This window comes from Neurospora tetraspora, assembly GCF_033439725.1.
Source record: "Neurospora tetraspora strain CBS 560.94 chromosome Unknown B0H65scaffold_2, whole genome shotgun sequence".
Lineage (NCBI taxonomy): Eukaryota > Fungi > Ascomycota > Sordariomycetes > Sordariales > Sordariaceae > Neurospora > Neurospora tetraspora.
In genome coordinates, this window is record NW_026944384.1 from 6,331,519 (window position 1) to 6,353,805 (window position 22,287).

Here is a 22,287-nt window from a genome sequence, read left to right on the forward strand (position 1 = left end):
CGAAGATAACATCTGGATGGGCTTGTTCTTCCCATACTCAGAGCTGGCCAGGTTGCTTCGTTGGATGACCTCCTCGGGCTGCTGTCCGTGATCGGTCGACCAATATCATGACCGCAACTGCCATACACAAGACATGAACTGACCCGCAACTGTCTTCGCATTCACGACATGGAAGTCACAACACCACTAAACCATGCAGGTGCTGAACCAAGGAGCGAACAGATAGACAGGTAGGAGACAAGAACTGAGAGCATCCTTGGAGTTCAAATAGAGGTCTGTCCCCCAGACACTTCATCCATTTGTTCTCCTCCATCACTCATCATTAGTATTCTTCACTTTTGCTTCTCTTGTCCGCCCAACACTCTCTTGCTGTCAACCCAACCATTCATTCATTCCCTCATTCTTTGAACATCATCTTTACTTGTTCCGAGTCACCATGCATCCCACCACAGTCTTTGCACCCTTGGCCTTGGTCCTGGCCGGCAAAGCATGGTCCTCCACACACACCCCAGGTGAGTACAAGCATGGCTCTTCTTACTCGAAGGCATTCTGACAAGCGACTTGCTTTCGAGCTCTTCCAACCACGGGCAAGGCCGATGCTATTCCTGTGAGGCTCACAGCTCGTGCCATGGCAACTCCAGTTCCCGACGACCAGATGAAGTTGGCTGTTCGTTCGGTGAATAACGACTACAAGTGCGCCTGGAATGTCACTTACAAAACCGAGAGTTGCCCTTCAGACAATACGGCTTGTTTCACTCTCGAGGAGATGAACTATTCCTGGCACACCCGCGAAGAGTGTGATAAAGATCCCGACTTCAGCGAGATCTCTGACACCACACCTACAGTCATCAAAGGTAAGTGCAAGAATGGCGCTCTCACTCAATGGCTTTCTGACCAGCGACATGTGTCCAGCGGGCGACGACTACAAATGCACTTGGAAGCGCACTCGCGACATCGAGGCTTGCCCTTCAAACAATGCGGCTTGTTTCAGAACCGGGAAGCTGGAGGATGTCTACTACAGCCTCGAAGAGTGTGCCATAGAGCCCGACTTGAACGAGATCTTTGACACCACACCTACAGTCATCAAAGGTAAGTGCACGAATGGCGCTCTCACTCAATGTCTCTCTGACCAGCGACATGTGTCCCAGCTTCTTCAGCCAAGGCCGTTGTTATTCCTGTGTCGCTCAAAGCGCGTGCCCTGGCAACTCCCAACCCATGGGGTAGGTACAACCATTCCCACTCTCATCCATGACCATGCCAATCTGACATTGCCGACATAGACGACCTTGGCCCGGTGATGTTCCGCACTGAGAGGCCTGAGACGGCCATTCATGAGATTGATCCTCGCCAAGTTTCGATGTCAACGATGGTGGGGACACAGACAATGACGATGGCGGGGACAGGGACAACGACAATGACGTTTGCCACTACCACCACCTCGGAGGTGGTAGTCGCGACTGTCATTGAAATTACCGCCACCACTGAGACCTCTGCCGCCATGCCCAGCACAACATCTACCACGCCCATCACGACCACCACTTCAGCCCCAACTGGCACTCCAATGACCACAATCTCGAACCTCACGCCTGGCATGAACACAGTTCAGGTCCCCATGCAGTCAGCGGCTCCAGTTGTCGTCATCAGTGCTCCGTCAGACTCGTACTCATCAGGCTATACGACTGAGACTGTTTGGTCCTCCGTGTGGGAGCCCAGAAACACACCCATCAGTACAGTTACCAGGCCCGTTGCTTATTACGTCCCTCAATCCAACCCCACTCAAACACCAGCTTCCACCGGGAAGAGCAGCGGTGCTTCAACAGCGCGATCAGGGGCTGGTGTCATTGTCATGGCAGGTGTCGGTGCGTTGGCCGCGTGCTTCATGATGTTTTGAGGGTGAGGATGTGGTTGGCAGCAGCAGAGTGGATGATAAGGATCTGGATGACAGGTTCCCGTCTACTCGGTGGACTTGAGACAACCGGTTGCACTTTTGCGATTGTGCGCGCATGATTGTACACACAGCACCAACTTCCTATATCCGGGGGTATCAACATATCTAAAGGCGACCCGGAGCCGTCCCTAAAGAGTCTAGTAGTAGTAGTAATTCAACATAATTCGCTCCAAATGCTGTTTTTGCCGTCTATCCGTGACATGCATTGCCCCTGTGTCTATAGTATCCATGCATTGTTCTCTCCATGCTGACTTGCTTTCTTTCTTTCTGTCCTTGGTTTAACCCAGATGGAACTTGCCAATGGCACCATCCTCGCCACCGTCGAACAAGGAGTTGACGCCATCCAAGGCAGCAAAGTGCTGGGCATACTCCATGCCCTTTCTGCGCTCGTACTCGACGCGCTTCCAGTCCCACTCGCTGTTCTCATCAATCTCGCCAAGGTGCTCGGGGGTACCGGTGCCCGTCTCGCCGCCGCGCCATCCATCAGCAGGACGCTCAGGAAGCAAGCCGTTGGCCTCGATGACGATGGAGGGGTGGATAGTGAAGCGGCCGAGCTTGAAGACGTACTTGCTGATGGCGGTAGCGTAGACGTACTTTGAGAAATCCTTCTCCTCGACCTCCTTTCCATCCTCAGTCCTGACGATCTTGGGGCGCGTAGGACCAAACTTCCTGCCATCCCAGCTGGTAGGCTTCACCTTGCCCTTGACGATGTAATGGGTAACGATATACAACCACTTACGATCCCAAGACAAAATCCGACTCCACATCTCATACCCCTTCATAGGCGGGATCTCCCGTCTAAACGAACAGAACACGGCACCAAGACCGATACCAAACCCTCCCTTAACAAGGTTGCCCTGGGGATCAAGAACGAGCTTGTTCTTGGCATTGTCACCGACCACGGACATGGCGGGACCCAATAAGTGGGTGACCAAGTGAGAACGGGAGACGTCCAGGTCGGCGAAGTAAGTCGAGTTGGACTTGTGCAGGTTGTAATCGGTTTCGAGCGGGGAGGTGTAGGAGGAGGTTATGGAGGGGTGGAAGAGGGAGTTGGGGCCGAGGGGGGTGGGGGGGCGGCGGAGGAGGTGCAGGAGGAAGGCGTGGAAGACGCGGATCTGGATTAAGGGGGGTTGTCAGTATTTGGATGAAAACAGGAGGGAGCTGGAACGGCGGGGGGGTGAAGGGGTGAAGAGGAAGGAAGACGACGGCCGTGGCAGCGGAAGCAGAGAGGGAGGGGGGGGCCCAGGGCAGACAGACACCGGACCGGGAGCGGGAGCGGGAGCGGGAGATGGGAGAAGAAGAGGAGGCAGAGGCAGAGACAGCGCCAAAGCAGCCCAGCCCCGGATCGGATGGATCATCGGACCAAGTCAGGCCAGGCCAGGCCAGACCAGACCAGACGGCGCGGAACAAGGCGAGGCCACAAAGGAATGGTGGTATAAGCAAAGAGAAGCAGCACAGCGCCGCACAGCGCCGCAAAGCACCGCACGCTACCGCACGCGACCCCAAGCCATACCACCCACCAGTCTCGCAAAGCCACCCCGACCAGGGCAGCTATCCATCCGCCCCAGCTGCCTCTCTCTGCCCAGTGCTCTCCTCTCCTCTCCTACCCTTCTCCTCTTTGCCCTCCCACCCTCCCATCCAACCACCACTCCCAGCTACAAACCATATAGACAGACACCAACCAACCAACAACCAGGGGAGACGAGACGGGTAATATGTAAGGTACTCACATGCCACATGAACGGGAAATTCTTCCAGCTCAGCCCCATATAAACCACCAACAAAATGCGACTGACGCTGCCCGGGCCCGTAAAGAAATCGGTGGCCCAGACGGCCCAGTCGACGTACATCAGCCGGTGGACGCCATAGAGGAGGCCGGCGGTCGAGAGCGGGAGGATGACGGGGTAGAAGAGGGAGAGGGTTCCGACTGCCATTTTTGCGCGTGTTCGGGGGTCGTCGTCGGGGGAGAAGGGTGCGGTCAGCCGGGGCTGAGGTTAAGGACCGGGTTGGTGGTGACCGGAGGAGAAGGATGAACGGTCGGGGAGGACTCGGAGGGAGGACCGGTCGGTGGAGGGGATCGACGCCGTGGAGGTCGATAGGCGGGACGACCGGGCCGAGGGGATGGAGGACGGGCAACGAAAAGCCGTCGGCGCAAACCACCAAACACAAGGACAACAAGGACGACGATCCAAAGAGCGGAGGACCGAAGGAAGCAAAAGAGAGCACTTCCACACTTTGCGGCGACACCAGGGGCAAAGGCGACGGCGGTGGACATCATTTCTATTTATTCTTCTCTTTCTCTAGGATACTACAGTAAACTACATATCTAGCGTATCGCGCGGTATTGGGTATTGGTTATCTCCGATCTGGACGGGGCGACGGGGCGGGACCCAGTTTACCATTGAAGTGTTGTTCGGTGGGTGGGTCTTTTCAGGTTCTCGTTCCGCAGCGGTTCAGGTCTCGACGCGTTCTCGAAGTCTTTTTTTTTTTTTTTTTTTTTTTTGTTGAGACGATCGATTGGTTTTCAGGTCTTCCGTCGTTTGCTTGTTGTCGGAACTCGGAAAGTTTGACAAACGCGGGTTTGATTCGATTCGCGAAATGGTCGGTAGCGTTATGTATGATTGGCGAGTTACAATTGCGCGGCGGACGCTTGCGTGGCAGCGTTGGGGGAATTTTTTCGATTTCGAGATCCCCTTGGAAAATGTCGAAGATGCCGAGGTAACTTTTTTTTGTTGGTTTAGTGTTTGAGGGAAGGGCAGGGGATGCTGGGCGAGTTGGAAGGCTAGAATGTTTCAGGGGTTGGCTTATCTTATCGGCCGCGGGTTGTGGATTGCCGGCGGCATCGGCGGGCCAGTGTTAACGTCAGTGTACCTTTGAAAACTCGCCAATTCGCCAATTCCATCCATTGGCCCCTTTTCGCTATTTACAAATTGGAAGCGACCATCCGAGCTTACTCGGACTATACAAAGTTGGATTCCGAGAGCGCTCGGGGGTTGTGACATAAATCGTCTTAATATCTATCCGGACCGCCCGAGAACTCACTGACTCTTCAAGTACCAAAGAACAAATGGATCATCTGAATGCTCCAATATAGCACACGGTCCAACCAACCGGATGCCGTCTCAATGCACAAAGCGGGTACCTGACCGAAGCGAGGATATCGCTGCCAGCGAGCGATGCGAGAGCCGAAGCCAAGCGACAGGGTGCGTCCGAAGAGCATCGGGAGATCAACTAGGCCGAACCGCCGTGTCGGAGAATACTAAAGAATTCAGTTCCTGGACGGGGTTTTGAGAAATGCGTCTTTTGTTCTGTAGATTCCGTCTGGTATTTTGAGACGATTTGTTAGGCGATACGACGTCATTAGACCCTTTACTCTGTTCACGGTGAGAGACCCTGATAGTGCTGCTCGCTAAAAGGGCCTTGAATAAGAGCCTCAATTAACAGCGCTAACCCACTGCCACTGCAGATGTCTTCAGCAATGACCGCTGCGCTCAGACTGCAGACTGTCAACATGGGACGGATGCAAACCATCAGACGGTGCATGACAAGTGGCGCATGTGCTTTTCCCGCCAGGAACAACACCATCACCAAGTCCTCGAGGTATGTTTTTCAGCATTGCGACGAGCAAATGAAAATGTCACATTATGGCACGCCTGGCACGCCGTCATGGATCGCCATCAAATGCAATTATCCAATCTCAGAGGAACCTCGGCATGTGGAATCAAATACCCACCGCAATGACAACAACAGCCGGCCTGTGGTCATTGATAACACTGTCGACAACAACACTCACTCATGACAACGAAAACTATATGCAAACGACTGAATCGCAAACACCATCGCTGACTCTGGATTCCCCATTCCGTCACTTTCTAGCTTCATCCCAGCCACAAACACGAACTGGATCCGGGCCCAACACACTGCTGCCGTTAACGTCAACACCATGAGACCTCAAACCGAGTCGTCCACCACCGCCACAATGACTTCTTCCTCTACTCAAAAATCAAACGAGTCCTTCTCGACCACCGCCAAAACAGAACAAATGGAAATCGACCACTTCCGCTCCATCCCCTGGGTCGCCAAGCACCTGTCGCAACCACACCTAATCATCAGCCAAGCCGACTCCCGCCGTCCCAAGCCCGGACACGGCGACACTCTGCTTTCGCACACCCTCAACAGCCAAGATGCCATATCCGCCTACATCACCATCATCCAGCAGCCCCAGCCCCAGTCGGGAGAAAGACTCGTAACAGAAATGCTCTCCTTCCTCACCCTCGGCTCCCAACTCAACGGCTGGCCCGGCGTCTGCCACGGCGGCATCGTCATGATGATTTTGGATGACGCGCAGGGGCAGCTGTTTACGCAGAACAAGAAGCAGAAGTTGATGAAGGATGTCCCGCTCATGACGGCCTATCTGAATCAGACGTTTCTTAAGCCTGTTAGGACGCCGTGCACGATCATGGTTAGGGCCAAGATTACCAAGGTCGAGGGACGCAAGCATTGGATTCAGGCGGTGATGTTGAGCGAGGAGGGGGAGGAACTGGCGAGGTGCGAGAGTATGTTTGTTATGTTGAAGAGTAATCTTTAGACGAGGAGGGGGGAGAGGAAGGAGGACTTGGTTGGAAGAGGGGGAACGCATGGGGAGAGGGCAGGGGGGAGAAGGGAAGTTTAGACTGGAGGATACCCATAGACGGGGATAGATGGATAGAACATTGGGATAGACGGATTAGAATGGGGGCCTTGGATACGGTACCCCTGGTAGACTATAGACGGAGTTCAAAGGTATATTCATATTTGCATCAATCAATGGCACGTCCTCTTTGCTGACGGAGTTTGTGTTTGTCGGGCATATCACAGATACAGATAGACTTGTTGCGAACATAAACGTATTTTCTTTGTCAATACCACCCACTAACTGGACCGAAAAACTTCACGTTCGTGTTACGCCTGGTTATTGTTAAGCACGATAGTCATGGCTCATTTACACATAGCGACGTCCTACTGTCACTCACCTCTACGCAGTCGAATCCAAGTCCCTCCTCGCCCACAAAGATACCAGCACTTCTCCCACATCATTAACCACACCCCTCACTCCTCCTCCTTCGCAACCCTCACCACAACCTTCCCAACATGCCTCCCCTCCCACAGATACCCCAACGCCTCTTTAACCTCCTCCCCCACCCCCAAACCCAAAAACCCTATCAACAACCGGCCCCAAATCCACCTTCCTCTCCTCCAAAAACTCATTCAACGCCAACATCTCACTTTTATTCCCGCACAAAATCCCTTCCAGACTCGCCCTCTTCCCATCAAGTCCCATCAGCACCGCCGGGTTCCAGTCTGCCTCCAAACCTTCGAGGAAGCCGACCAGTGCGATCCGGCCGTCACCGAACTTGAGCCTGGCGATGTCGGAGGGGATGCTGGAGGGGCCGGTGTTGCTGATTACCACGTCTACGCCACGGCCGTTGGTGAGGGAGTGGGCTTGGGAGGCTTGGGAGGCTTGGGAGGGGTTGGTAAGGTATTCACAGATACGGACAGTTCTAAAGTCCGTGATTTCTAAGCATCCCGCAAAGGCTCGGACTTATAGTCAGTCACTTGGCGCTCTCACGTTTCACAAGGCGTGGCGGGTCAGCGGGAGCGACGATGGCGTGATGTTGCATGTTCCCTCCAAGTCCTGGTCAGTCCTTTTAAGCCCAAGACAAATATCACCAGAAAAGGCATATCGCGATAAGAATACGCTGTTGGAAGCAACTTTTGACGGGTGTTGATGGGATGCATGAGTGGCGTATGATTGAGGAACTGTGTTGGGTAGAACAAGGCTAATGACGACGACATCGAAGACCGCAGTGGTCCATGCAAAACTAGGAGTGATTGTGTTCTTGCACAGTAAGCCGATTATAACCTCCGGGGTTCAATTACTTGGGACTGTTTTCTAGATTCCCTCAGTTAGTTAATGCATGGACGAGAGAGACGAGATAAGGGGAGAGAGGAGACGCAAGCAAGGGAAACTCACACACTGTAGCACGAATCTCATTATAGCTGGCTAATCTATTTTGCTCTTCACTTTTCATTAAAGACAAATCGTCCGCCTCCCATTTTCCAGCCATTATATGCTTTTTGATCCCGACAGGCAGTTTTGCCTTTTGCTCGTCACTCATGCCTTGTCATCCTCGCCTAGGACTACTCTCTAACCCTAGCAACAACCACACTATTAACCACATCCGTATACGGATGCACCACCGCGCACGGCTCCAGCACCTCCAGTAGCCTCTCCGTATTCACGCTCACCTCCGGGTACAAACACGTCCTCAGGCCCCACGCGCTCCTGATCACCAGCAGAGCACCAGGCCTCATGGTCCTAACTACATTGAGAAAGATCTCCTCCTTATCCTCCTGCGAAAGCCCGACCAGCGCAGCGACGTACACCACGTCTGAATCAGCGAGGCTGATGGACGAAGAGCCGGCTTCGCCGCAGAAGAACTCCATTTCCTCGCCCCAGGGTCCGAGGACGGCGTTGAGGTGCAAGGAGGTGGCGATGGCGCTGGGGGACATGTCGATGTTGGTGATTGTGGGGGTGTTGTCGGAGGTCTGCCGGATTTCATCGAGGAGACACCAGGAGGTGAGAGGGAGGGGGCCGGAACCGATGAAGGTGATTTTCTTGAGTTCAGTGGTGGGCATGGCGGCGCGGATGGCGGAGAGTTCGAGGCGCGCTAGATCGACGTAGTTATGGAAGTAGGGAAAGTCGATTTGGAGAGCTTTGAGGACTGCGTCGGAGCCTTGGTTGGCGAAGGACAAGGCATGCTCAGCCCAGTGGTTCTCGAGACAGCATTCGGCTTCGGAGCAGATGGTGCGTAGGGAGGGGAGCATTTGTTGGAGGCCGGGGAAGTTGAGGATCTGGAGATGTTAGTGGGGAACTCGCTTGGGGGTTCTTGAGAAACCATACCTGCTGGATAACGCTTGGGGGATGGATTTGAACGCATGTGTGGACGAGGTTTCCCAACAGCCGGTTGATCTCCTTTCCTGGTCGGTAGTTTGATAGCTTCTTCAGCTGTTCGTGCGTATCGAGAATGGTCAAGGCAACCATTTGAGCCTTGGTGATCTTTGCGTTGGCCATGATGTCTACTTGTTCGACGAGGGTATCGAGATTTTGCGGGTTTGTGTCGGCGAGGTAGTGAACGGACTGGTTTTTTGGAGAACCAAGCCCGAGAACTGAGAGAAGTGCAGGCATTTTAAAGGAGCCGAAGGCCGTACTAGTGACGTCTGGCTAGAAGCAGTGAATGGTGACGCGCTCGAAAAGGTTGATGGACCACGGCCAGCGAGGTTCTCGTTCGGTGTTGGACTGGGACGATTGCTATGGGACGATGCGCAAGGCTGAGTTCGAGCCGTTCTGTTGACACCGCCTCGTAGTCTGAGAAGGGATGATTGAGCGGTCGTAGGGCTGGCTGGGATTAGATCGAAGCGTGAAGGGTATCGAACAGTCGTCAGGGTCCCGTCCAGCCCAGCGAGGGGATGCAGCTCAGTAAAGTAGGGGACCAGACGGTCGGACAGATTGACCAAGTGGAAATCATCTGCAAATCATTGGGTTAGCACGACGATGGAAAATGGCACCTTGATTGCAGGAAGAGGATACTCTGGATACTTACTTTGCGGTTGCCCACAGCTTAAACTCGGAAGCGATGAAAGAGAGTGGACATTCTGACAAGGGCGCACATCGACAGCCGCCAATGTCGAGGCCGCGAGAACCTTGATGGCAGCGGAAATGTTACCCAACCTGCCAGTAGCCTTCAGCCTTCCGTCGCTCACGACTCCAAGGTTTGACTTTGGAATTGGTGCCTGACCAATTCATCATTCCTATTGAAGACTTGGGTTTTTCCATTGTGCTGACGTTGAGCCACTTTCAAGAGTCAGATCAGTATTCAGCACCCGTCAAAGTGGAATTGTTGCAGCATCCTCTCCACGTCGCATCCGCATCGCGCGCGTGTGGGATTGAGGGCATTACAATCATAGTTAAAGAAGTATATAGCATGGAGTTGCCGCGGATTAATTGACATTGGAAAAGTGGACAGTCATCTCGAGATTGACGGGATGCGAACAAGTCACGACGTGGAAGAATTAGTTTGTTGCGGGAGGAAGAAGGAGCGAGGAGAAAGTTGGCCATCAAGGTCCTCATGGTGACGGAAGACGCAAGGGCCCCACCTCCGCTCCTTCCTTTCCCAAATTGGCCAAGCTGATTGGTCTGTGGGGTTTTCGTGGGTTAGCGCCTGCCAAGCCATCTTATCAGATTGTCGCAATTTGAGGCCACTGCTCGACCATCAAGGTTCTCGTTTGCCGCTGTTTGTCCTCTCCTTCTCTCTTCTCTCCTTGGCCATCACTCTGCGACACTTTGAGTACGGCAACACGAGACATTTCACAATTCGCCATAAGCGAGACATGTTGACCGACACTTGTTCTTTTCCACGGTTACACCTGCTGCTTTTGTGTCTTGAGGGTTACCTGTGCTACTCGGGGCTGCCTTGGCCGCCTCTCCTGGTATCGAATCATGTTCATTCACTGAAAGACAAGAGTCACCAAGATGTCAAAGTGGACAGCCATTATTGGCTCTCAAAGTAGTTGATCTAGCTGATGTCCATTGCACGACAGCTCATTGTATTCCACTACCCGAACCGAGATCGAGACCCGCGACACCCGCAGGACCTGGAAGGGGATGAGGTCAATCTCAAGCCTCGACAGTGACCATGATCACCCGGGAAGAATCCAGGGACCATGTTGATAAAAACAGTCAGAGGGAAAGGATGGTTCCCCTTGGCCCTCAGGGTTCTCAATACTGCTCACTGGAAACTGTTATCAGTGTCTTGCGTCACCGGCTAATCTCCTTCCCGCTTCTCCTGTCCCGTCTTTTTTTGTTGAGGCGGTTTTCGTCCGAACTTCAAGTCTTATCAACTCCCTTCACTTGGCCAAATACCAGACCTATCCATTTTGTTCTGCACACTCATTTGCCTTCGTTTTTTCCTGTTTTTCTGCCAATCAAATACCCACCGCTCTAACGCGCAACCACTTCTTCCCGTCCCTCAACTGTCGCTGTTTTCAGACTCCCTTCTCAAGCACAACTCACAAAATCGCCACCGCGCAATCAGAAAGGTAGCTCACCGCCAACAACCAACAGACAAACAGCCACAAATCTAGTCGGCCTTTCTGTTCAAGAGCTCTCGTCGAGTTAACACCATCTTCAGTGCGCGCGCGCCCTTGACGCATCAATAACGACGGCGCAATGGCTCAGGTTGGCGGATTTGCGGGACTTCCGCCCTTCAGCCCCTCTACAGCTTTCGCGTCCTCACTTTTGGGAACCCAGAATGGTTCGTTTGAATCCTACCTTCCTGAACATCCATCACTCGCACTTGCCCCACCTTCCTGTCCAAGTCTCGAGCATCGCGCAATATATAATACTGACTCGGACCCCCCCAGATGGCCAAAACCGTTCCTTGTTTCTGGACACGGTCGACATCGGCAGGCTCTACATTGCCGTGAATGTGGTTATCTTTCCGCCAGTCCCTCGGTTTTCACCCCCTTCTCACACCAGTATCACAAATGGTGTCTCCAAGGATACTCCAAACGGAATCAACGGTCATGGAGAGGACGAGAACAGACGTCCCCGTACTCCCACCCAGTTCGACATCTTCCTCAGAGGACTCGACGAGATAGGCTTCGGGTCGCCCAAGTTATCCGATACAAATATTTCAGTCTTCACCTTGATCTTCCCCAAGACCTCTGGCCATGTAATCCGCGACGACTTCCTTCAGCTCCGCCTTCAGGACAGCCCCATTCCGGTCATCCGGATCTATCATCGTTTGCGCGTCCTCCATTATCACAATGGTATCAGGGAAGCCGACTTCAACGCCGATCAATGCATAGGTTCCTTGGTCAAGAATGCCGGTGGCATTATCCAGTGGGGAGAGGTATCCAGCTACAGTGCCATCTCTCAACTCCAGAGATACCGCGCCAAAATTACTCAGGAGCTCATTTACAGATTCAACGGCGTGTCTATGCTATCGCCCACACCCATCGAGTCCAAGACCGTGGCCCTCATCCGTGGCCGTCCCAACCTTATGACCGGCGGGCCCGTTTACGCTGCTGCCAAGGCGCTTGGTTTGAAGCTGGTCATCATAGACGAACCCGGTCACTGGCTCGAGGCCGACACTGAGGAGAACCGCAACATCCGCGAGGCCTTTCTCACAACCGACATGACCGAAGACGACACCGTGGTTGATCGTATCATCGCCTCGATCAAGAGCTACGATCATCCCATTCACGGCATCTTTACCCTGTCCGATAACTTCTTTGTCGCAGTCGCCAAAGTAGCCGAAACCCTTGGTCTTCCTTGTGGCCCTGTCTCCGCCTTCGAGACAGCCGTCGACAAATACAAGTCTCGCATGCTGCAAGACTCACCGGGACACACCGCCCGCGTCACCAGCGTTGCTGAACTCGAGGCCCTCCTCGCCGCCCCCAAAGACGGCTCCATCCCTTTCTTCACACCAAAATTCCCCGTCATCGTCAAGCCCACCAAGGGTTGGTCATCAGAGTGCGTCTCCAAGGTCAGGAAACCGAGACACCTGGCCCGGGCCGTCGAGAAAGCGACCGCCCGTCATGGCTCCGCCGCAGTCATTGAGCCCTTCTTTGACGGCCCCGAAATTGACGTCAACTTTGTGCTTTTGGACGGTGAGATCCTCTTCTGCGAGATAGCCGACGAGCCCCCCTGCGAGGCCGATTCTGCCAAGGCCAAAGTCAGCGACACCTTCTCCCCTGTTGCTCTCACCCTTCCTTCTTCCTTGCCTGAAGACGAACAGGAGATGGTCCGCGACACGCTGCACAAAATCCTGCTGAAGATAGGCTTCACAACGGGAATTTTCCACCTTGAGGCCAGGGTGGTGAACTCGAAGGCTGAGTACTGCATTGGTCCCGGTTTCGAGATGTTGACTCTCAAGCACAAAGACCGTATGCCGACGGAGAAGGCGGAGTGCAAGCTCATTGAGATCAACGCTCGTCCGCCCGGCTACCGCGTCTCGGTCCCCTCACGCCATACATACGGTGTCGACTACTTTGCCGTGCGCATGCTGGCCGCTGTTGACGACAAGGAGCGCCTGCGTGAAGTAGCCAAGCCCTTCGGCCACGTCGAGAGCCCGAGCTACCGCACCCCCGGCGCACAATACTGGTCTAGACTGGTTTACATCCCCGTCCCAAAAGATGGCATTGTCAAGTGGAAAGAGCATGAGGAACTTGGCTTGATCAGCCCGTCTGAAGATCTCAAGTTGCGCCGTCCAGATCTTGCGGAACATATTGTTCTGGCCGTCGACTACTACAAGGATGGCGACAAGGTTATCAAGTTCACGGATGGTGCCAGGACTTATCTGGGCCATATCCTGGTGAAGCACACGTACGATCGCGACGAGGCGATCACAATTGGCAACGAGGTGCTCCAGGAGTACTTTGTCAATATTCATGACGGCTAGTTTGCTGAGCATACTTTGGCAATTCTGCTGGCTTGTCTAGAACTTCGAGGGGGATATCTAGGGAGTGGCATCCCTGTTGAGCGTGGCGTTCCTTGTTTACAAGGACTGAGCATCATCTTTGGCACGGTGGTGTCTCTTCTGGCTCTACTTGCAGCAGAACCAGAGACATAATAGGGGGTGGCGTCCCACGGATTCAATCATCTGCTCCTACCTTGGCCTTGAACCTCTACATCCAACAAGGATTGAGCTCGTCAACTTGGCAGGGTGACTTCTCGGTACCTCTACTGAATCCCAGCACTCAGGATTCAGCATTCAGCAGGGCGTGGCACCCCATGATTAGCTCTACTCTCCTTCGAACGCTTTTACAAATTCCACTGGTAGTTCCAGGCGTTATGTTCAGCGTTGGCCTTATCTTGCTTCACTTTGCTTTTTGTATGTTTCCTTCTTCGAATCTGCTTTACGGTTCGTAATTTCTCTTTCTTTAGGTCTTTCTCGGAGGATATCATGGCATCGGATTGGCGTTAGGAGGACATGGAAGCTCAGTCACCTTAAAGTTGAGGTTGATGAGGGCGGGAATGGAGTTACCGGGCAGGGCGGACATGTCAGATGAAGGTTTAGATCTTCTACAACTCGAAAGAGATCTCTGTTAAAAGCCAATTTTCTCCTTTCATAAATCGCCAGCCTTTATCTCAGTATTTGTGTAATAACGCTCGTTATTACATAGGGAAATGATTGATGTAGTTGGTCGACGTTGTCGCTTGACTTGTCAAGCGGGTGAGGTGCCGAGTAAGTGATGCGATCCTAACTCAAGCGAGCTAGGATTAGCTGTAGATACGATAGTGCAATAGCATTATCCCCTGTAAATTCCAGTTTTACTCCGTCCATGCAGCTCCCGTCCTGGGGAGTGACCACGGCAGCGAGGGAAAAGAAGGAAAATTGTGGCATGGTAAAAGAGAAGCGTGAATCAAAAAGAAGCCAAGAGCAACGAAAACGAAAATGAGTAGATACGGAGGCCATAAGGACCCTCTGAGAACGCTCCGTCATTGAGTGTCGAGTGATGAATGTTGAAGGAAAGCTGGAATTGTGAAAGGGGACGGAGACGAATGGAGTGCTGCACTGAAGTGGTCTGTGCGGCTGCATGCCAAACGGATTACAGGGTTAGGGCTCACACCCATGACAGCTTCTTCAGGGCCCGGATCTCGGATGAGGTCCCTGAGACAGAAGAAAGGCGACCCCGGCACGGAAATCTTCCCTCGAAAGCTTATTTTTTTCAAGCTACAAGCTCTTAACATTTGATAGCTCATGCAAAGAACCTCCATACCTTTTGTCGTTTCTCACATTGTAAATACGATGACCGTCCCCTATCTCTCCCTCAATACTCGTCGGTTAGGTGCACGCACTGGCCACAGCCATATGAGGCCACCCTTTGGGGGCCCGCTTACAGCTAGCCAACCGATTCTTATCGTCCTTTTAAAAGTCGGGATTTTTATATATAACGTCCAAGCTTCATAACGGTATAGAATCTACACTCAATAATAATATTATGAATCTTTATTATATCGTATTATAAATAATTTCATTTTGCTCGTCTCGTCATACTCTATCTTTTGCATATACTTTCAACATACCTATATTTAACCCTAACGTTACATCCTGTACAAAAAAGGCTGCCCAATATTTTATTATAAATTAAACCGTAACTATAACCCGATCTACTACCTTATAATCTAAAGTGAATACTAAAGCCAGAAACGAATGGAAGGTTACGTATAAAAATGCAAGGGAGCTATTTAACGTTAGTAAAGCTATCGTCAAAAAATATATAATATTTATTAAGGAGGGTAAAGCTCTACCGATTGGTATAGAAGCCTATCGACCACTAGCCCTAATTGTAGACGAGGACAAGACTCTCAATATTATAGTCTAAATTACTAACCGTAGCTACTTCCCCTTAAACAATACCTCCCTTATCAAGCTAGTTAACTAATTGCGAACTCAACGGCCATACTCCCCCTCTATTAACCTCTATAGAAGGTAGCCTATAGAGTAGCGTAAAAAGTATCTAAAATTCGAATTCAAAGCAGCTAGCTTTAAAGACGTAAAAAGGATAAGTGCTAAGGCTCAATTAAACTCCCTTAAAGACTGGTTCAAAGAGGTGAAGGCTATCTATAATAGTTTCAATATTAAAGAGGACAACGTTTAGAATATGGATAAATTTCCCTTTCAAGTAGGGGAAATTAAGGGAATTATAAAGGTATAAAACCTTCTTTATTAGTATTACTTCCTATACTAATTTACGTAGTAATAAGTATTATTTATGAAGAATAGAATTTGTACGAGGAGGGTTATATTCAACCCTAGTAATAAAGTTTGACTACTATCGATATTATATCAGCTGTAGCAAAGAGTATCCCTTTATTCCTAATATTTAAGGTACAGATTATAGTGAATATAATCAAGCTATTTTATCTATAATTAATATTGATCTTACTAATTTACGTATAGGTACAAGGGAACGTATAAGCTAGCTATAAGGTTAATCCAGATATAGTTATTACGAATATATTAATTGGATATAATAATGCCTATTGAATTCTATAATAGATTAAGTACTTTAATAAGTACTCCTTTAAATTATTTCCCTCCTTCGATAGCTATACTATCGACGATTAGTTCGGCCTATTACTTAACTGCCTGCTGTCTTTTAAAAGACTAAAACTTTCTAAAAGGGATAAAATAACTATTAACTTCTTATTAATAACAAAACCGAAGGTATACAAAGTATTATTTATAGACGAGTTTGAAGCCTATAAAGACTTACACATCCTATAGTACTATAAAGCCTTCGATATTATACTTTATACTCTACCTTTATATATTAACTATATATTTCAACTACTTAATATAGTAGTTTATTAAATAATTAAGAAGGTTTACTAAAAGGCTCTAGTAGACGAGATTATTAGTAGGGTTATTAATATCAAACGTACGGTCTTTCTAAATAACTAGAAGAAGGTTAAGGAGGTAGGCTTCATTCGAAGTAATATTTATAAGGGATGGGAGAAGATTGGTCTTTAGCCTCTTAAACCCGACGTCCCTCTCAATAAACTACGTGAATTTATTAGGGTACAATAAGAACCCTTATTCCTTAACCGATTTAAAGTTATAACTCCTTGTAAAGTACTACGTACTTTAGAATTACTAATAATTCAACAACGTATTGATAAGTATAATTCGCCTATTAGAAAGGTTTATAATGAGGTTAAAATTGCCTTCAAGGTATTTATCAATACCTAGAAGCTAGTATTTAATTAGTAAAAACACTACAAACGCTATATTGAGGCAGAAGCCTAGAAGTAGAACCCTCGTAAGTACGTAGCCATTAGTAATAGAACCTGTACGAAGGAGGTTCTTAATACCAAGGTTATAGTAAAAAGGGTAATTAATATAGAGGAGGGATTGAAAGAGATATAGCGAACAAACTTTACGTTTATTAAAAAGGTCGCCCTGGAAAAAAACCCTAGTCTTAAATAATAGCTACTATATAAATTTAAGGCTAAGAAGAACGTTGGGCCTAATTTAGTTAATAAGGCTAATATTCTTAATGATAATAGCCTTATTTATATTACTAAGGACGACCTAAAGTATAATATAATATTAAAATTTAAAGAGAGGTAGGACAAAGCTATTATTAATAATACCCGTCGTACTTTTCTAATTAAATAATAAAGTCCTAATTATTCATATCATATACTAAAGATACGGTAGTAAAAGGCTTTCTAACCTAAATAGGACTTTAACACTTTCTTAGCTAATATTAAAGACGAAGAAGATGAACTCTACGAAGCTACGGGGAAAGTTACCCTCCCTAATTATGATAAAGACTTCGTACCTGTTAAAATATATAATAGGAAGCGGACTAAAAAGTTCGTAAAGGAAGTACCTCGTTGATTAAATTTATACTAAATAACGAGGGTATAAATATCTCTAGCGAATTCCCTATTATATACCTTTACTTAATAGAGAAAAAAGTACGAGCATAGGTACAAATACTAGTTAGGCTATCGTTTAGACCGTTTGTATCAATACCATACCTTCGAAAGAGGTTTAAAAAGGGGAAGGAGAAGGCTATTAATATTAATTCTAACGAGAAGTAAGTTATTATAATAACTTAGCGGGTAGGAAGCTAGAGGTCCCTACTAGCCATGCAAGGGTAATAATTATTATAAATAACGATTCTTACGACGATAAGGGCGATAGGAATTTATAAAAGGAGGAAGAAGATGTTATGGGGCTAGAGCCTAGGGGTTAAGCTTGGCTATTACCAAGCCAATTATATACAGCTAACCGGCGCTAAGGCTAATATACCCTCTCTAATTAGCTAGACCCACCCGACTGCCTGGCTTACCTAGCCCGTGCGCCGCACTTTAAAACTTTATTTCGATTACACCCTTCTAGTACAATCTTTCCTCCCTTTCTTTCCTTATCAAATATAGTATTTCAACCTTATGACTATTCGTTGTGCTTAACTCATACAGACTCATTATAGAGGAGGAGCTGGATATTGTATTATGAAGGTTTGGCATACGGGCTACAAGACTTTTACGATACTATAATAATATATTATGACATTTTAAAAATAATTTGCTTATATTGTTGAATGCACGCAATTAAGACGAATAATCCGAATCCTTGGTATCTTTTTTACTTGTATTTTAGTAGAGAAACGGATTATTGAAGATTCTGACCGTTACAGGCCTTGCACGTTACATATAAAAATCCCGACTCTCAAAGGGACGATGAGAGTCGGTTGGCTAATTGTAAGCGAGACCCCAAGAGGGTGGACTCTATACCTAACCGACGAGTAGCCGTAGCAGTCCGCGCTATCCGACGCAATAATGAATCTGGCTCCACATGAACCACAAATTTTGGGCCTTTTGGCGAACTGGCGAACAACGAACGGGGGGCTGATATCCAATGAATGTATCTTCGCGTCGTTGTCCGTTATTTCGTCGCTTCGTTGTACCCGGACGCTTGTAGCCGGACGCTTTACGTTTTGACCGTTCAAACATCAGACCACTGCCCGCCTTTTCAGTTTTTTTTCCGGGGCCCCTTTTCTCCAGGGACGTTTTTGCAGGGTTCTTCTTCAGGGTACATTTGTTTACCTACACCCTTCTGCCCCTCCCCCTTTTCTCTTCAGCATCCCAGCCAAGCTCGGTCTGCTTGATCGCTACATCGTCCTCTGTTTGACGCTTTCGAGGCTTTTGACCTTTCGACCTGCGCACCAACATCCCACCTGCATCTGCGCCGCATGAGCGATCCCAACTGTTGAACGAGCAACCAACAACGCGCCGCGCGCCGCCTTTCTTCCCTTTGCGCTTTGCGCGCTCAACCGAAACCGCAACCCATCATCCTCTTCCCGATAATCATCACCAATGCCGGGCCCGAACCGAGACGAGAACCAGAACGAGCGATCGCGACCGATCATGGAACACATCGTCTTCGCCCACGACCTCACCAAGGCCGATCGCGTGGTCTTGGAGACGTTGGCGACCGACTACAGCGACCATTTGAAGGCGAAAGAGAAGGACGTCCCGGATTCAGCGTATGCGTCGGCGTCGGATGGGGAGACTACACGGACAACAGGGACGAATACAGATGGCACAAAGGGCGGTGTAAACAAGGACAAAAACAAGGACAGTTCAGGTATGTGGTGGTCCATTTTCCATTGCGCTGTTGCTTGAAGTCGCAGTCGAAGTCGCAGTCGCAGTCGCAGTCGCATTTGCGGCGAACATGTCTGTCATCCGTCGCATCGTATCGCGGTTCCCAACGGTCAACGAATTGATTCAGATGAACCCCTGATCTTATCGTTATCGAATCCGATTTTGTGTCTCGGTTGTGACATCATATCGCTGCCAAGACGGCAGGGTCAGAGTTCTGGACCGCTGGCGGCCGGCAGTTCCCGCTCCAGTGCACGGTTGATGGTGGATGGTGTGGTTGACCAACCACTATTCCACCCGCCTGACCAACTCACCTCACCACCACGAACCTCACTACCTCACTATCCTCCCTCACAAGAACTAATAGCTAACACGACCCCTCAGCCACCCGCACTTCAGAAGCCATCTCCCACCTCTCCTCCCTCAACGACCCCAAATCCCCCTCCTTCGAACCCTCCATAACCAACTTCTTCGACCTCGCCGACCTGCAATCCTTCAAATGGCTCCCTCCCTCCCTCCTCTCCGCCTACAGGCAATGGGCTTCCTCCCTCATCCGCACGCCAACCGACATCCTAATGATCACCCACCTCTTAATCTACTTTTCCACCACCGTCCCCTCCGCCTTTTATCTCCTCTTCGTCCGCTTCTCCTGGCCGCACGCCATCCTCCACGCCGTTCTAAACGGCTGGTACGTGGGTACTTACACGCTGATGATGCACCAGCACATTCACATGCGGGGGATCTTGACGAAAGATAAATGGTGGACGAGGGTTTTCGATGCCGTGTTTCCGTATGTCTTGGATCCGCTGATGGGACATACCTGGAACTCGTACTACTATCATCATGTCAAGCACCACCACGTCGAAGGAAACGGGCCGGATGATTTATCTTCTACGATTCGGTACCAGCGGGACGAGCTGAGCGAGTTTGCGAAGTACGTCGGCCGGTTCTATTTCCTAGTGTGGCTGGATTTGCCGCTGTATTTTGTCCGCAAGGGACGGTACGAGCAAGCGGCTAAGGCGGCGTTTTGGGAGTATGGTAGCTATGCGATGTTGGCTACTATGTGGAAGTTTGCGCCTGGTGGTGGCAAAGCGGTTTTCTGGACGCTGGTGTTGCCGTTGATGGTGCTGAGGGTCGGGTTGATGGTGGGGAATTGGGGACAGCATGCGTTTGTTGATGATGAGGAGCCGGAGAGCGATTATAGGAGTTCGGTGACGCTGGTGGATGTTGCTGTATGTTTTTCCTCCCCTGTCCTCTTTTTGTCGCTGGACAGATACTAACAGATAGCGAAACAGTCCAACCGCCACTGCTACAACGACGGCTACCACACCTCTCACCACCTCAACCCCCTTCGCCACTGGCGCGAACACCCCGTTGCCTTCCTCAAGGGCAAGGAGACCTACGCGGCCAACAACGCGCTGGTGTTCCATAATATCGATTACATCATGATTACCGTCAGGTTGATGATGAAGGATTACATGACGCTGGCCAAGTGTATGGTGCCGATTGGCGAGTTCCAGATGAACATGACGCTGGAGGAGAGGGCGGCGTATTTGAGGAGGCATACAAGGCGGTTTAGCGAGGAGGAGATTAAGGAGAAGTTTGGGAAGAAGGCCAACTGAAGGGGCTTCGAGTGCTAAGAAATGAGGTGATGGATTTAATGGAATGATGAGTGGGTTAAGCTTGGGATAGATGGACCGGTTGGATGATCCCGGTGCTGGATATCTGGATCGTCCTGAGCTGAGTACTGTAATCCTCAGCGTTGTATAGAGTTGGGAGGCTAAGCTACATGCATGAAAAAGGATGATGGCTTGCATATAAAACATGGCAGGTTGGAATAGACAAATCCATTCCTGGTTGCTTGATCATTGGTGCGGTTGGTGTGCAACTTGGAAGCCAACTCCAATTTGCACGCTTGGGCATAGGGTGGGAGGTTCCGTCGTGAAGAGAGTAATCAACCAAAGGACGGCTCGGAAGCTAAATTCGTAGATTCATATTCTTTCGTCGCGGTTGAATGCTTGGATTAGAATTGGCGGAAGCTCGGTGGTGTTGCATGACGGGATGCAGATAACAGATACCTAACACGCTTGTTAGTATTCTGTGCGGGGTTCTGTTAGTGGCCAACGACGCTGCTGCACAAACCGGGGCCGTGGGTTGCACCTGCCTCAACATGTTGCTTCAGCTCTCACAAAATCCCACATCCATCGATTTCCTCCCCTCCTTTCCATTTTCACTTTCCTTCTCTTACAATTCCCCTCGTCCAAGTTTCTTCACTTTTTCCCCTTCAAGACATCCAGTTCCTCACCCACTTTCTTGTTCCATGCCGAGTTGGCGACAAGCACCCTAACAAAGCCGCAACAAAGTTTGCGGTGACAAAGATAGCGGCTTGGGAACCTTTTGTCAACCCCCTCTCATTAAAGAGGGGGGAAAAAAATTCTGGGACAGCAAAATATTTATGGGACATCTGAATAACTAGGAAAACACTAAGAAATCTGATAGTGCAGCATAACAGGAATACATCCCAACCACGCCACAATTTTCTAAAATTCTACTAAAAATCCAGTAGATTCTTCTCTTCATTCGAAAAGAGATTCCAAATTTTGGGGCTCGCATTCCAATTGGAGAAAAAGTGGTAGATCAAGAGGTGTCATTTCGTTACCAAAGTCGAATGAGTGCATCCGCGAAACGAATCTCGAAGTCTGCAGCCAAAGGTGTACTTTGAACCCTCCTTTTTTCCTTTCTCTCCTTCCACACCCGACCAAAATTGATTCAACTTTGAAGGTACCTTTCCGAAAGCTTTTTCTACCTTCCTGATTTTTTTCAGAATTTTAGAAAATAGTAGTGCGATTAAGTGGTTTGCGATCTGGGCTACGCTAACACGTTTTTTAGTATTTTGGTACTGGTTCAGATTGTCCCATGAGTTTTTTGCTGTCCCAGAATAAAATTTCCCCCTCTTTAATGAGAGGGGGTTGAGGAAAGGTCCCACCACCGAACCGCACCACAACCCCCAAGTAACTTCAGCTCGTGGGCGGTGCTAGAACGCGGGGTGGCCGGTGGCATCACTCATTCAGCTTTGGGGTTTTGGCCAAGCGACAACGACACCAGTCGTTTCCCG

The 22,287-nt window shown here is 49.8% G+C and overlaps 7 protein-coding genes across 7 annotated transcripts; 4 read left to right on the forward strand and 3 right to left on the reverse strand.

Moving 5' to 3' along the window:
• The first annotated feature begins 170 nt into the window (after positions 1 to 170).
• On the forward strand, positions 171 to 2,059 carry B0H65DRAFT_143292 (uncharacterized protein). Its single transcript, XM_062820967.1, has 5 exons — positions 171 to 512; positions 573 to 854; positions 913 to 1,089; positions 1,149 to 1,220; positions 1,281 to 2,059. Exons 1-5 carry the CDS (start codon positions 437 to 439, stop codon positions 1,889 to 1,891), a joined length of 1,218 nt encoding a protein of 405 aa, XP_062685327.1. The 5' UTR covers positions 171 to 436; the 3' UTR covers positions 1,892 to 2,059.
• B0H65DRAFT_143248 (uncharacterized protein) lies at positions 2,059 to 3,975 on the reverse strand. The gene is made up of 2 exons (XM_062820966.1): positions 3,679 to 3,975; positions 2,059 to 3,063 (listed from the first exon to the last, which is right to left on the reverse strand). Exons 1-2 carry the CDS (start codon positions 3,880 to 3,882, stop codon positions 2,227 to 2,229), a joined length of 1,041 nt encoding a protein of 346 aa, XP_062685328.1. The 5' UTR covers positions 3,883 to 3,975; the 3' UTR covers positions 2,059 to 2,226.
• B0H65DRAFT_459793 (uncharacterized protein) lies at positions 3,582 to 4,450 on the reverse strand. The gene is made up of 2 exons (XM_062826483.1): positions 3,764 to 4,450; positions 3,582 to 3,670 (listed from the first exon to the last, which is right to left on the reverse strand). Exon 1 carries the CDS (start codon positions 4,224 to 4,226, stop codon positions 3,927 to 3,929), a length of 300 nt encoding a protein of 99 aa, XP_062685329.1. The 5' UTR covers positions 4,227 to 4,450; the 3' UTR covers positions 3,582 to 3,670; positions 3,764 to 3,926.
• An 858-nt stretch (positions 4,451 to 5,308) lies between these two features.
• Positions 5,309 to 6,581, forward strand: B0H65DRAFT_459802 (HotDog domain-containing protein). Its single transcript, XM_062826484.1, has 2 exons — positions 5,309 to 5,548; positions 5,825 to 6,581. Exons 1-2 carry the CDS (start codon positions 5,415 to 5,417, stop codon positions 6,534 to 6,536), a joined length of 846 nt encoding a protein of 281 aa, XP_062685330.1. The 5' UTR covers positions 5,309 to 5,414; the 3' UTR covers positions 6,537 to 6,581.
• A 1,366-nt stretch (positions 6,582 to 7,947) lies between these two features.
• B0H65DRAFT_143350 (Nicotianamine synthase) lies at positions 7,948 to 9,479 on the reverse strand. Its single transcript, XM_062820968.1, has 2 exons — positions 8,892 to 9,479; positions 7,948 to 8,842 (listed from the first exon to the last, which is right to left on the reverse strand). The coding sequence occupies exons 1-2, from the start codon at positions 9,174 to 9,176 to the stop codon at positions 8,129 to 8,131; spliced, it is 999 nt and encodes a 332-aa protein (XP_062685331.1). The 5' UTR covers positions 9,177 to 9,479; the 3' UTR covers positions 7,948 to 8,128.
• Positions 9,480 to 11,104: 1,625 nt separating this feature from the next.
• Positions 11,105 to 13,633, forward strand: B0H65DRAFT_569652 (uncharacterized protein). Its single transcript, XM_062830418.1, has 2 exons — positions 11,105 to 11,301; positions 11,411 to 13,633. Exons 1-2 carry the CDS (start codon positions 11,217 to 11,219, stop codon positions 13,450 to 13,452), a joined length of 2,127 nt encoding a protein of 708 aa, XP_062685332.1. The 5' UTR covers positions 11,105 to 11,216; the 3' UTR covers positions 13,453 to 13,633.
• A 5,305-nt stretch (positions 13,634 to 18,938) lies between these two features.
• B0H65DRAFT_420493 (fatty acid desaturase-domain-containing protein) lies at positions 18,939 to 20,794 on the forward strand (the record flags this gene model as incomplete). The annotated part of the gene is made up of 3 exons (XM_062824280.1): positions 18,939 to 19,158; positions 19,557 to 20,404; positions 20,468 to 20,794. 3 exons carry the CDS (start codon positions 18,939 to 18,941, stop codon positions 20,792 to 20,794), a joined length of 1,395 nt encoding a protein of 464 aa, XP_062685333.1.
• Between the last annotated feature and the right edge of the window lie 1,493 nt (positions 20,795 to 22,287).